This window comes from Balaenoptera acutorostrata, chromosome 3, assembly GCF_949987535.1.
Source record: "Balaenoptera acutorostrata chromosome 3, mBalAcu1.1, whole genome shotgun sequence".
Taxonomy (NCBI): domain Eukaryota; kingdom Metazoa; phylum Chordata; class Mammalia; order Artiodactyla; family Balaenopteridae; genus Balaenoptera; species Balaenoptera acutorostrata.
The window spans coordinates 74396729-74411620 of NC_080066.1; the positions used below are offsets into that span (position 1 = coordinate 74396729).

General features: G+C 45.9%; 1 protein-coding gene across 8 annotated transcripts in view; it reads right to left on the minus strand.

Annotated features, from left to right (window-relative positions):
* Positions 1 to 252: 252 nt before the first annotated feature.
* Positions 253 to 14892, minus strand: part of TLN2 (talin 2) — a 446766-nt gene continuing 432126 nt past the window's right edge. For all 8 annotated transcript variants that reach the window (XM_057543407.1, XM_057543408.1, XM_057543401.1 and 5 more), the window contains 5 exons: positions 9103 to 9228; positions 5914 to 5976; positions 5640 to 5822; positions 2683 to 2808; positions 253 to 1148 (listed from right to left, as the gene is read on the minus strand). In XM_057543407.1, coding sequence (XP_057399390.1) covers positions 1020 to 1148; positions 2683 to 2808; positions 5640 to 5822; positions 5914 to 5976; positions 9103 to 9228 — 627 coding nt within the window. In that variant the 3' untranslated portion in view covers positions 253 to 1019. The remainder of the gene's footprint in view (positions 1149 to 2682; positions 2809 to 5639; positions 5823 to 5913; positions 5977 to 9102; positions 9229 to 14892) is intronic.

A 14892-nucleotide genomic window follows, 5' to 3' on the forward strand; every position in this document is an offset into this window, starting at 1 on the left:
TTAGGACATAGAGAGAACATCCATCACGGGTTGGAGGACGGATGACAGATTTTTAAATAGGATCTTGAATTCTGATCATTTTGAGAGCAGAGAAGCTGATGTGGAACCTAAAGATGAGGTCACCAAGGAATTGCTTTATTGGAGCTGAATCCCCACTTCGAATGCCTAAGGTGGGCTGTTGTACTGACTGTCACCTGGGGGACCTGGGTTTGTGTGGATGAATTTGTATGAACTCAAACAGCCTCTACAGAGTAAGGAGCCCACACATTTTATTACAGCCCCTGCTCACTGAGCCCTGCCAGTCCCCCATACCTCTGCCCCTTTGGATTATGGAGGAAAAAAAAAATAATCATTCGATTTTCTGGGCCACAGAATACAAGTTGGGTCTAGATTGTACAACGAGCTTACACACTGAGGCAAGAAAGCGTGCAAACAGGAGCAGGAATTCTTCACCCTCTGGGTGAGCCAGTGCTTGAGACACAGCAGGAGGACCCGAGTTGCCCTCCTGGAGTCCACACTGGTTTATGTTTCTGGCCTTTATTCACCGTGTCCAACTCCAGCGTCCATCTTCTCCTGAGAGGGAGAAGAGTATCTTTGAGTAGCTATGGCATCAAGGATTTCCCCCGAGCTGTTTGATTTTTTTTTTTTTTTCCTATTAAGATTTCACAGCAGGCCCAGAGAAGGACCAACAGAAGCGCGAGTGTCTGAGGACGATGTAATACTGACTCCTCCTTTTTGGTACCAGTCCATGAACCCGCGCCCCCTCTCTCCTGAGATACAGTGAGGCGGGGTTGGGGGAGGTGGCAGAGGAGCTGTGGGTGGAACACACTGTACCGCGTGACATCACCATCATGCAGCTGGTGCCCGACAAGACAGAGGAGCGAGCAGGAGAGCTCAGGGCTCCCGGCTCACCCCAGGGGGAGGTGGGCAGTACCAGGGTGGCACCCGGCCCCTCAGGACCGCTGTCCATCCAGTTCTCACGCGGCCGGCCCCTGGGGTGCGCCCTCTTGGCTCTGGCCTTAGCCTTCGTCCTCCCTCAGCTCGGTGGGTAGGAATTTATACTGCTGTTGGCGGATCTGGGCTAGTTTTTTCCTTGCTTCTTCCAGTTCTCGCTCTTTCTTCAGCATTTCCTCCTGGGCGGCGATGATCTAGAAGCAAAGCAACAAGCTGGATGGATCTGAAACTTTTTAGGAAACTGCCCTCCCCTCCACTGCTTGCCTCATGAGCTCCCACAGCCTCTGCTACAGTGGGACACAGCAGTGTCCCGGGACTAAGTATTCTTAGCTCTGGAGACCAGCCTCTGTGCCACGGTTCAGGTTTTGAGGACCAGTGATCCAAGACAATAAGCTGACTTCTGGCCACTGATTTAACAGCAAATATATACTGCGTCCCTGGGATGCACCAGGCTCTGGTGTTAAGCACTTCACACGGAGTGTCCCATCATCTTCATGGCAACACTGTGAAGTATGGCCTATCGAATGTCCCATTTTTCCAATGAGAAAGCTGAATCTCAGAGATGTGGGTCCACTTTCCTGAAGGGGCCCATCTGGTGGAGCAGAACCCGGCCCAGGTATTCTCGAAGATAAAGCTGGATTCCTTAACTACTAGACGGCTTTCATATATTTACTTCATGCTTCTAAGGTGTGATCTGAGGAATATTAGTTAATAGGTATAAAGGGGAAAGGGTAAGTCTGTGCTCAAGAAAGTCAAATAGATTTCTGAAAAGCAAAGGTCTTTTCAGAGTCTTGCTAGACTCACGAGCATTGTGATATCTGAGGAGGGAGTACAGAAGTCAGTGATTCCCAGAACTGTTTGATCAGAGACCCTTCTTCATGGAACTTCTCATGGAACTAGTGTATCAAGAAGCAGATTCTGGTAAAAATGCATCCTGTGTATTTCCAAACACAGGGAGTGGTTCAGGAAGAGCTAAGAAAGGCATGGGAATGAGTAAGTTCAGCCACAGGGCCTCAGTGCTCCTGCTGGAAAACCAATCTCATATAAAGGATTTACATGAACACATCCCAAACTGCAAGCGTGGTTTCCTGACCTTTCCACCCCACTCTCATTCACAAGAATGCAGGCCTGCATAAGTCAGATTCTCATCCACACTTGTAAAACTTCTGGGAGAGGGTCATCATTCATTCTTTCTCTAGGGCCAAAAATCTGGAGTGAGTAGCAGCTCCAAATGCATCATTTTATTTAAATGATAATATCGCTATCCTCCAATTCTCTCCTCTCCCTTTTCTGTAACAGAATCCCTGATTTTTTAGGTAGGCACACTGCTACTCAGAAAAGAATACTCCATTTCCCTGCCTCCTTTGCAGCTAGGCTGGCCATGTGGTGAAGCGTTGACATGTGAGAGCAAGTGATGCGGACAACTTCAGAGTCATGCCCGCCCTAACTTTCCGTCTTCATGCTGGCTGGAAAACTGAGGTGGTTACCAAGCCATCTTAGACCAAGACGTTGCCAAGGCAACCTCTCAGGGATGGTGGAGCAGTAGGCAGATGGGGTCTGGGTCTCAGTCACAAAGCAGCCTCCATGCCATCCCTAGACTGCTTACACCCGAGACTGTCTCTCACCAGGGAGAAATAAACTTCCATCTTGTTTAAGCCACTGTTATTTCGTGCCTCTGTTATAAGATCATGCTCATCTTGGGAGTAAACACTGGGTTTAATCACAAACCTGAGCAATGCCCCCTACAAACTTTGTTTTCACTACAACATCATCGTCATCAGCTTTGCCAAATGCTGCCTTCTGGGCTGCACGCACAAGATTGTCTGAGGCTCTTTTCACAGCGTTTCCTGCTGCCTGGAGAGGAGACAAAACACACATTATATCGTTAGAAACAGCATTTGGATTCAGTGAGACAGACACGGAGGCACAGTTCATGAGACTATGAATTGATTTATCATCCAATTGTAAATAACACAGAATCTCTCTCTAGGTAGTATCCATTTGTCCATCCATCCGTTGATTCTACCAACACTGGCACCTACCTAACCTTAGCTCACTCACAGGTTAATGAGACACATTTCCTGGCTCCCAGGGAACACGCACATCTCTGGGGAATTACAATTATGTGAATACACGATTATAGCACTATGATATGTGCGTTAACAGAAACTTGCTCAGGGGCTGCCCCCTTGGTTGGAAAGCCACCTCCCCCTGCCCCATCCTACTGAGGCATACTGGAGGACTTGGCTCAGAGATCGCTCTGTCCGTCTCGGCCTTACCCACACCCTCCCAGGTGCTGCTGGAAAGCTCCCTGCTGGCTTCTTTGCAGCCTTTACCACACTTGTGGTTGCCTGTCTTCCTCCTGGACAATGAGCAACTTGGAGGCAGGGGCTGTGACTTCAGTCTCTGCATCCCCAGCGCCGGGCACAGTGGCTGCGCAGGGCTGGGGCTCGCTGAATGCTTTCGGAGGGAATGAAGGGCTATGAAAGCACAACCTACCCCTGCACAGAAGGAATGGGAGCCCCACAGTAACTAGGGCCTTTACGGATGTGCTTTTAGAGTCACAGCCGGCTTTATGCCTCACGGTCAAGGATGGGGCGAGTGCCAGACACACTGCAGAAGAGCTGGTCCACGTGCAGCCCAGATCTTCAGCAAGGGCTACAGCCCCCGCTGGTTTACTCTCAATGCTCAAAAAGCATGGCTCAGGGGACTTGACCTCTGTCACCTGAGGTCTGGAATTTCCTTTTCACGGTGGTCAAGGCTTCGTTACATCTCCCACAGTCCTTGCCCAGCCCCCTCAGCGTCAAGGACTTGTTCTTGGGGGTGAGCCATCAGAAAGTTGAGAGTTTTCTCATTCAAAGTTAACTGGCTCATCGGGTTGGTGATCTAAAGTGGCCAAGGGGGGACCACGAGGGCTCGCGCAAGAAGGGAAGGGGAGGCCCATTAGCGCTTGACAAGCAGTCATCATATGCTTATTCTCAAAACAGTTTTATGAGGTCAGAAATCATTAGCCCACTTTTCTACGTAGAAAGTGAGGTTGAATAACTAATCTAAGATCCTGCAGCTGGTAAGTTATAGAGCTGCGATTTGAACATAGGTCTGTGTAGCCCCAGAGAACCTCTGGGGTCACTGTAAGGGATTCGCACAACATTGCAGCATCCAGATAAATCAGTAATGATGATAATAAGAGTGATGCTGGGTTGTATCTGTGTAAATCCTTAGGACTTACAAAAGCACTTTCACATTTCTGACCCTCGTAAGAGCCAGTGCAGGCATCTCCATCCTCATTTTACAGACGTGGCAACTAAGGCCTGAAAGGTTTTGAATGATTTGTATAAGATTATGCACTTTGTACATAGTAGAGGCAGGTCTTGAACCCAGGTCTCTCTTAACTCAGGATGTTTTCCAAAGGAGTGTCCCCCAAACCCATGAATCGCACATTCACAAACATGCAGCTCCCCGTTTTCCCCTGGGTTTATGCCAGGAGAAAAATGAAGGTGAGGGAGGTGGGTCAGAGAGAGACAGACACAGGAGGACCAAACAATGGCCATGCACTTTACAACTTAGGAAATACGACGGGAGTCCTGAGTCTCAGTGGAATTGTTCAAATATTTCTGCCATTTATGATCTTACATAAACATTTTTAGCAACATAAACAATCTGTATTACAACATTTATTATAGTAACAAACATCTAGAAAATTGGAAACAAATATGTCCAACATATAGAGAAATTCTGGCATAATCAGTTGATATAATATCATGCAATCATTAAAAATGAGACTCATGAAGAATGAACCAGATAGCTTTGCACAGGGCCATTATGAAGCCTTTTCTTCAAGGAAAAGAAAAAGTATGATAAAATGTGAAGTGAAAAAAATGCAGAATGTCTCTGTTAGGATGACAACTAGACAAAAGTATTTTGTGTAAGATAAAAACAGGAAGAGAAAAAAATAGCACTGGACATGTGAGGATGGTGAAGCTATGTGATTTTTTTCATTCCAACATTTCTTTCACTGTGCTTAAAATACACAATCAGGAAAACTTAGATCCACTGGGCAGAACTCAAGTGACACCTTCCTAAGTGTGTTCTCTGGGCTCTGGGAAACCTTAGCAGCATCTCATATAAATTCCTCAGTCCTTTTGCTCCCTTCTTAAGCAAACACTGAATGAGAGCCTCCACTGAAACAGGTACCATCTTAGGAGTGAGAGACACAAAGATAAAGATCTGGTACCTGCACCTAAGAAGCTCACAGCCTTGTCAAAGGTGGACTAAAGATAAATGTGGTGGTACTGGGTGACAGGAACTGCAAGAGTGGTCTGCCCAAAGGCTATGGCAGGGCAGAAGAGGGACTGACTGCTCAAGGTCTGGGATTCAAGGAGGGTTTCCCAGAAGAGGTGGCTTTGGAGATGAGTCATGAAGGACGAGTAGGAGTTCACCAAGGTTGGGCTGGTGGGGAGGAGGCCCCCAAGGCATGAGACCAGGAGGCACGCATGGAGAACGTCAGTTTGGTGGCGTTGCAGGGGTAGGATGCATGGCTGCACATGGCAGGAGATGAGAAATGTGGGACAGAGCTGGCTGATGGAAGGCCTGGTGGGTCATGCCAAGGAAGCGAGACTGCCGCCTTTGGTGACACTTACCCGCTCCAACAGGAGTATTTTCCCACCAGCATCAGTGACCATTACCTGTAGCCGCCTCATGGCCTCTGAATCCTGATCAGCCTTCACCTTGCAGGCCACGAGCAGCTGAGCCGTGGAGGCGGCGACCTGCTTGGCGGATGAGATGAGCTTCTCCTCACTGGCGTGCCCCTGCACAGAGGCATTAGCCGCCTCGCAGAGACTGCTGGTCGCAGCTGCCACCATCCGGGCCTGGGGACAGTCAACAGAGAAGTGACTTGAGCCCCAAACCTCCCTCAGGGGATCTAAAAAGCCAACGGGGAAGGAGGCGGGGGCAACTCACGGCAGAAATCAGGCCCTGTGACCACTGTCCGTCATCTGCGGCGTTGGCGGGGATGGAGCCCACCTAGAGTGGAGTATGAAAAGTAGCAATGAGAGAGGGAAGGCACAGGGTGACCTGCAGCCCCCAAACCCTACCTTGCCCTGGATTTGGAGAGAAAAGCACCCCATCAGACATGCAGCACCTCCCTGGGACTCTTGCCAACAGCACCGGCAGGAGAATGGAGCACCTTTTCCCATGCAGGACCCCGGCAGCTCCAAGACTGCACGTCCTGACCGGTTTCCACCTGGGCCACAAGGAGGCGACCGGAAACGCTCTCAACGACCTCCATTTCGCTGCCAGGTACCGCGTTTCTGGGAAAACGGCTCAGGAATGATGGATGGGGCTATCTTGACACGCCTATTTCCTCTGCTGACCTTTCTCCATCTCCAACACGGGAGCCCCTGAGGCCTCTTCATTCAAGAGGTGAGGGAAGCTTAAATCTCTCCTGATTCCTGACCCTGGAAACCATGCTGTGACTTTCTGGCAGATGATGTTAAAAAAGGGGGTGCGTCTCTTTCCGTACAATTGAGCACAGATCCTCGCCTTAAGGAAATACAGACCATTTTTTTCAGGGGTGGGGAGAGAAGTAAGAAGCTGGAAGTAAGATGATCCCCGTTTCTATTTAGGAATTGTCGCAACAGTGAAACATTTTCTGACCAGATGTAGAGGGGGCTACAGGAGGAAACACCTTTACACGTGTGGGAGGTGCCTGGAGAGGTAAGAGATGAGTATCTATTCATTGGGTTATTTGTATGGAAATATGTTAATATAAATGTTTCAGACATTACATGAAATTTCTAAAAATCTTATATGTTCTGGTATAATGTTATAAGTCATAATTCTAGTTATTACTTTAAAATGTATATCTCAGAAATAACTAAATTTCCTTGTCAATTGATTATGAACTTTCATCAAATCTTTAACTGTGGTCATTTTTAAGTCTTTTGTCATTTACAGGCAGTTCTGGGTATACTCTGATGCTTTTGCAAATATGTTCCTATAAAAGGGTTTCATCTTCAAGGAATTCATGGAAAAGACTCTGACAAGTACAGGTTTCTGGTAACTGACTGTACTGCTGAACTGAATGAATAAGCCCTTTCAGAACTCTAATGGAAAACTGATGAATTCATAAAAGTGCTAACAAAAGATCAAGATGAAAAAAAAATTAATTACATGGGACTGAGTGAACTGATGAGGATGATTATAATTTTTGTGACTTTCTGTTTGAATAATAATAAAAAAAAATCCCACAAGGACTCAGAGGCAAAAAATATACAAACCAATTTTCACTGCAAAGTAAAGGAGCTGTTACAGTGGAGGATTACTGGACTGAATGTCAATATTATGACATAGTATGAGTGTGTTTTGTGTTTGGTAATTGCAATCATTGTTGCTTCTGTTGTGGTCATCCATGTACAATGCATGGTGTCTATTTATCTCTTGTAAAAATAAAATACAGTGTGTGTGTGTGTGTGTGTGTGTGTGGGGGAAAAAAAAAAGAGATGAGTATCTAAATTTGCATATGAAACTGGAGCTCTGTCAGCACATCAGGGAGTGCTGAAGGTCAGGTAAGGCCCCAACGTCCTGCATATCATCTATAGTTCCCCAGGTCCAGCTGAACCTCCGTTACCAACTTTTTAAATGCTTGAACGCATAAGTTCCTTGGAGGACAGGGGCTTGGCCATATTCAAGTTTGATTCTCTAGTGTCTAGCAATGTGTCCAGCACGTAGATGGCTCTTTAATCAATGTGCAAATAAACCGAAAGTTTTAGGTAGGATGTTCTTCTCAATGATCCATTTTTGGTCTTTACGTATCGACTAGTCAACAAGTCCTAGGTGATTGAGGTCGACACTCTGCTAGATCTACAGGGGAAAAATGAGAAGCATAAAGGGACAGATTCATGCTGGTTGGGGAGATGTACATACATCAACATTGGATACACAATGGTTTAGAAAGAGGAACCAGTGGATGTAGTTTGGATTAAGGCACAGCTAAGCTCACAAGAGACTTCATGGAGGAAGACGGAAGGCCACCAGCTGCGCATAACTGTCTGTATCACAAGTTCTTAGGTCAATGGGACTTCCTTGGTGGTGCAGTGGTTAAGGCTCCACGATCACAATGCTGGAGGCCCAGTTTGATCTCTGGTCAGGGAACTAGATCCCACGCGCATGCCGCAACTAAAAGTTCACATGCCACAACTAAGGAGCCCATGTGCCGCAACTAAGGAGCCTGCCTACGCAACTAACACCCAGTGCAACAAAGTAAATAAATAAATAAAATAAATATTAAAAAAAAATGATAAAAACAAAAACAACCAAAAAGACACAATCACATCCGTCATCTGTACACTGAGAGCGAAGGCCTTTTAACATCAAATATAAGTGACTGACGGTTACAGTGACCAAATTTCCCAAACCTGGCAGGATTTCCGTGGTGTCTCTATGATTGAGAGGCTTCTCTGCAAGATGTAACTTGGATGGGGTGGTTCCACGTTGTATGGGAATAATAGGACACACGGAATATTTTAAATTGGAAGGCCTTTTCACATCCAGGATTAGTCTAATGTACTATTAATCCTTTGGATCACTGAAAAAGAACTAGGCTTTCATGCTAATGCAGATGGAATGGGTGCCTAGAGATGAAGCAGGTTGAAGAAATCTCAGCTTTAAAACCAGACCGGCCTTTTGACCAAAGGGCTAAGGAAAATGCTAACTGCAGAGTTGGGACGGCATTCAGCTCAACAGTCCTAAGAAAAGGAAGGGAGTCACTGGAGTTGGACATGGTATTATAAAGCCCCTGACTACGGTGCTTATATAGCCATCCACCAGGAAAATATGAGTTTACGGCTTTAAATAGCCTAATGTACAGCGGGGAAAATAAATGTCTTGTTCAGGCCCTGATGGCTGCCTGGAGTGGGAGCTCTCCTTGACAAGAAGCAGATGAGAGGCCTGGAAGCTAAACCCTTCATTCTGTCTGTCAGGCTGAAGCAAACAGAGTATCCAGTGAGATGGGCAAAGCCGGGCAAGTCAGGGAGGGAAGGGGCGGCACGGCTTCCTTGGTCAGGACGCAAGCGGTATCGCCTTTTTCTTAGCCCTCAGAGGCTCTTGCTGTGTGAACTTTCCACCACTTGGCCAGTGGGGTTTACACACCTTTCCTTGGGCCACCAGCTCCCTCTGGGCTGCCGAGGCCGATTTGACCAGGGCACTTGTGGCAGCAGCAATGGATTTAGCAGCTTCCAAGATCTGTTCTTCAAAATCCAGGGTCTCATCCGCTTGCTATAACCAAAAGAAAACAGCATCACATGCAATTCGTATCCCCAAAGGGCGCTTTCTGCCAAATGACTTACTTCTTGGTCACCTGGCTCTTCCTCCGTGCGTGGCTTTTTATCCACAACCCACACCCAGGGTAGAAAGGCTGAAGCTGGCTGTTCGCCTCTCCATCTGCTGCCTCCCCTCCCACCCTTCTCTAAAAGATAAAAACTGCCAGCATTGAGATGCCTTACAAAGTTCAAATCAGGAAATTCAAAGACAGACTATTTTTCCAGACCAGAATCTTTAAAAAGACATAAATTCACTGGGAATAAAATGCATTCGAAGGGTTCCATTAGCATCAATAACCCAAATCAAAATAATCAATAATTGAAATCCAAAGAGCGGGTGGTGGCACACTCTCCCACAACTCAAGGCTCAGAAAAATGGGCTGAAAAAACGAAAGATGGCTATTAGCTGTGAAAAACCTTATTGCTCTTGGGTGAAAACAAAAGTGAAACAGCATTTGCATTTCTGTGGCTGAGCAGAGAGCCACATGCCAACCAGAGATCACCAGTGGTGGAAAAGAAATTGGGGCAATGCGACATCAAGGTGGAGCTTACCCCTTGGAAACCCGAGGCACGGCTCCACCTGGGGAAGAACACTGGCTCCCCCCCACTGCACAGGTGCTATCAGGCCCTTAGGGCTCTGCTCTAAATACACCATCACCAGGCCCCCTGCTGCCAAACGCCTGGGATGTTGAAAAGAATCAACATCAACAAAAGAATCAACTTTTTGGGAAGTTGGGCAAGTGTAAAGACCCTGGTCCCAGGCTGGGTGGGACGGAACATCACAATACGGGGTAGTCAGACTAGACGACCGCCAAGGTCCCCTCCAGCAATATTGCTCTGTGAATCTAAGCCAGTATGGTTAAGTGCCCCTTCGGTCACAGAATGCTGAAGATGTGGCTGGTACCTTTCAGGCGTTAAGAGATGATGGTCAGGTATAGCAATACTTTTCTTTGTGTGTGTTGGTAAAATATATATAACACAAAATTTACCCTTTGAACCAATTTTAAGTATACGATTCAGTGGCATTAAGTACATTCCCAATGTTGTACAACAGCGATACGTTTTTAAGGGCGCCTACTATATGCAGGTATTTTGTCAGGCACTTCCACGTGCATTAACTTGTTTAATCCTCACCAAAAAAGAGAGTAAAAATCATATACAGTAGTTATCTTTATCCTTATATTTATAATGGGAACCTTAGGGAGGTGGAGTATTGGGCCAAGATCATGTGGCAGCATGAAGAATCTAGACCAGATCTAAACCTAAACTTCTCTGCCTCCATCATGATATGTTTTTCCTAGATGAGGCACCACTTTGGGCATCAGTGAGGAACGACTTCATGCTGGAGGCTCAAAGTCGGCTCACTAATGGGCCCATATGAACCATCAGACGGGATGGATACACGGATACAATGCTTTTCCAGTTCCCTATTCCTTATGGCATCTCTCCTGGTTCAAGATGTGACCATTCCTGCTTTTGTTTTTATAACCCATGTTATCAGAAAAACATTTCCATGCACATCTAGTGGATCTGAAGAATGACAGCAGCATTTGAGATGTTCTGAGACAGAAGCAGTATTTCTTTCCTATTTCTGACACAGTCTTGCTCTAGGAGCATTTAGGACAGATATGGATTCTGTTCCAATAGATTAATTTTGGATTCCTTATTATGGGGTGGGGAAGCTTGTTGATAGCGGTGGAATACAAAATTTGTTCACTGAAACATAAAACGACTCATTTTAAGACACTCTGGCATAAAAGGAACTGTTATACATAAGCCACAAGAAATGGCATTGGGTTGTGATAGGTATACTCAATGACCTTGAATTAAGAGCTTTTCTGGAAATTCGTTCTGCAAAAGAAAGTCAAGCATATAACAGATTAAGGCACTGGGGAAATCACAGAGTTTCTGAGTCCAAAGGGAGCTCCTCCTCATTTTGCAGATGAGGAAATGGAGGCCCGTGTTGGCTCCCAATGTCTCCCAGACCCTTGCAGCAGGTGCAGGGGGCCTCAGCTATGCTATGGGTTCCAAGGTTGAGTCCACTTCACAGCAGGTTTCTGATTTCCCAAATTTTAAAATGCACAAAAATGGAATTTCCCAAAAACTAAGTGCTAACTCTAAGCATGGATAGATCTGAAAGAATATCTCATTAGCACCGATTGAAAAGGGCTCTCCCATGTCTTTCACTACCCTGGCTGGGTTTTTTTTTTTTTTTTTAAAACACATGTTTGAAATACATACTCAACTTGGAAATATTTCTGACACCCACAGATTTTTCCTGCAATGACAAGTGCTGTAATGCCCTTTGATGAATTTTTCTTTTTCTTTCCATAAGATCTCTAGACTTTAAAATGGGCATGGCAGGAAGCCTTATCTCTGAGAGACATTTCCTCTGATTAAAAAGTATGAGAGAGTTTCCCAAGAAAAAGGCTTAATAAAGTTGACTGTGATGGAGGGCAAACATTTAGATGCTGCAGTTGGGCAGAGTTCCATGATGAGATCTGCCTTCTACCTGCAGGACTGGTACCGTTCTGTGGGCCAGGTTTACCATTAAGACTAAACGCCCACTCTATCTCTCCTGCTGAAATTAGACATAATGTTGATGTTTCCTCATACCATACAACTTCTAGCCTGAGAAAATGGGATCTCCCCAAGCCAAGGAGACTTGGTGAAAAGCCACGGCACCCCAGTCCAAATTCCCATTGGCTTCAGCTCCCACCAGCGTACAGGATGGAATCTGGGAGAGGGGTGTGAGCGTAGTGAGAGAAGGGAGGACATGCGCTTAACCACGCTGCAAAAAAGGAGAGAAATGGAATTGGCTTGGTCTTTGAAGGACTTCCCTGAATAAAAGGATCACAATTAAAATGCAGGAATTGTTAGTAGAACAAACCCCACTGTAGCTGGGAGATTGAGGAGAAGAACAGTAAGTTGGAGCTGCTGCAAGGGGACCCTGGGGAAGAATCTGGAGACCATGGCATCTGAATGTAAGGAAATGCTTTCACTCAATGGGCTGCTGAATGGACAGCCCTTCCTTGCTCAGATCACCGATGATCTGGTGGAAGATGCAGGTGGTATGGGCTACCATGGGGGGAGTGCTGGTCTGGACTCAGGAGAACAGACACACCAGTCAGCTGAATCCTACCAGCCTGCAATCTCCTCCAGGGCACGGACTGTGTTTCATCCAACTTATGTCTCTGGAGCACAACGTTAGGTAGAGAAGCCCATGTGATAAAGGTTTGTTGAGAGAATGTATCCATTTAAGATGAGTCTCTGAGTACCGGAGTTCAGCCAGATGACAATTTACATAGTAAGAGAAGGGGAGATGCATGGAGTAAGTGTCCCCATCAGTAACTTTCCATTCCTGATTCCTGGGGACGATTGGACACACACATCAAAGCACTGGCTCCTGCCCTGTGGAATGCTGTGGGTTGTTAATTGTACGCCCTATCTGTATCCCTCAACTGGCACTCATAGTCTCTGACACTGACTCATGCATATACAGATGCAAAACACAGCAGCATTTTACTAAGAGGCTCTCTTAACAAAATAATGTCACAGATGTGCAAACTAACAGTCTGCCCTGCTTAATGAAGGTGTCAGCCGCAGCCTCTGAGAGCTGAATCCATCTTCTCATCCCCTGTACAACGCTCTTTCCCTGGTCCCCTCCACTAGAAAAGACTATTGGCCAGGTCACTTGTAGCTCTCAGCAATTGTCCTTCCAGGACTGTCTAGCAGACTCCAGCCTTGTCTTTTCGGTAGCTTTGAGAAAAGTCTAAGCACCCTTTTGCTGATATTTTTCTTGTTTGGTGATCTTCTCCAGAGCTCCTCTTTTAAAAAGTTAGAGGTCTGGCGAGATCCCTCTTGGGAAAGGCCACACTTCGGGCTGACTCCCTGGCTGCCTGCTTCCCACGCTCGGGAGAGCATTTGAGACTCCTCTTGTGCTGATAGAAAGGGGGAAGGAGAGTGGAAAGGGGGACAGAAAAGGGGAGGCCTTTCCTCATTTTTATTTTGTCTTTTGGCCTTTCAGGGATTCTTGTAATAGGGACAAATCTGACTCCATATTGGATCTGTTTCTTTTACTTTAACCTTTGTATTCTATTGCTTTTGCTACAAGAATGTTGCCTATAGCCTGAAGTATACAGGCTAGCCCACTGTCAAGGCTCTGACCTTTAAAGGTATAACACTTTTCCATTCATATAGAGATAAAAAGTTGCAGAACAGAGAATAACATGTGTCTGGTTGGAGGTTTATAGGAACATTGTGACCTGCAGACCTACTGTGGACAGCTGCAAGAACAAAGGATCCCGGAACCAAGAAGTTTGCAGCAGCCAACCACACCCCCTCCCCTTTTAGTATTAAAGGAGGCTGAATCCTAACTCAGGGAAGATGGTTCTTTGGGACACGAGTCCACCCTCTTCTCGGTCTGCTGGCTTTCCGAATAAAGTCGCTATTCCCCGCCCCAACACCTCATCTCTCAATTTACTGGCTTGTCGTGTGGCAGAGCAGTACGAGCCTGGACTTGGTAACATTCTGAGAACCTAATGTTTGTGTCAATTCATTCCTTTTCTGAAACTACCTTCCCTCCTACATATCTGATAGGGCTGTTATAAATAAATTATTAATATACACAGAGCATAACTGACTCATAGTAAATGCTCAGTAACTATTAGCAATTAATTTCATTTTTCTTTCTATTACTACATATATTTTTTGTGGTTTTAAAAACTGTTGTTCAGACTTGCAGTCTGTTTCTCTGCCTGAACCCTGTTTTCCACTCGTAATTCTAACAAAGATTCTAGCTGCCATTTCTGACTACAACCTACAATATAAATAAAAAACACAAATCAAAGATAAAGTGTCAAGTGCCGGTACTGCTTCCAGCTCCTCCCTTGACACCCAACCAGGAGATGGACAACTGGATTTCAGTCCCTGCTCTGCCCTTTCCGCCATGTGACTTTGGGGAATTTGCTGCCCTTCTCCAGGTATCAAACAAACATTTTCTGTTTGTAATTTCAAGAGCAAACTCAACCCTCCTGGCCCTTTAGCTCTGACATGTTTCGGTTTCAGGTGAAACCTTTTTAAAGAATGCACGGACTAAAATTAGCACCGACTCCTTTTTCTTTTGCTCCCACTCTTTTGGCCTCCTTCCTGCAGTATCTTTCCCAGCCTCCACCAGGCCCATCCTCCCAGACAGGTCCCTGGGCATGTGTCTAGCAGAGGAAGAATACTTCCATCTGTGGTCCTCTTTCTGGCCTTTTTCTTTGTGAATTACATCCCTGTGGCCCCTTCCCCTGATGGACTTGACAGTGAAGGAGCCAAAGGCACCCATAGGAGATGGCCACTGCCCTGATTTCCACCTCCCTCCTTGAAAACCTCCTTTGAGGGACCGCCTTGCTGAGAACTGATAAGCACAATGGTCGTTTCTCTCACAACTGGCTACAAAAACCAGATTACAACTCACGGCACTGTCTTTCCAGTTAGGAATCATGCTTTTCCCTGTGTTACTGAATGCTTTGTAGGATGCTTACTATTCAAAACAAGGTCTTATCACATCAGAAATTAAAAAAAAAAAATTCTTTGGGTGTAATTTTTTTTAAGTGTGAACATTTGCATATAATTT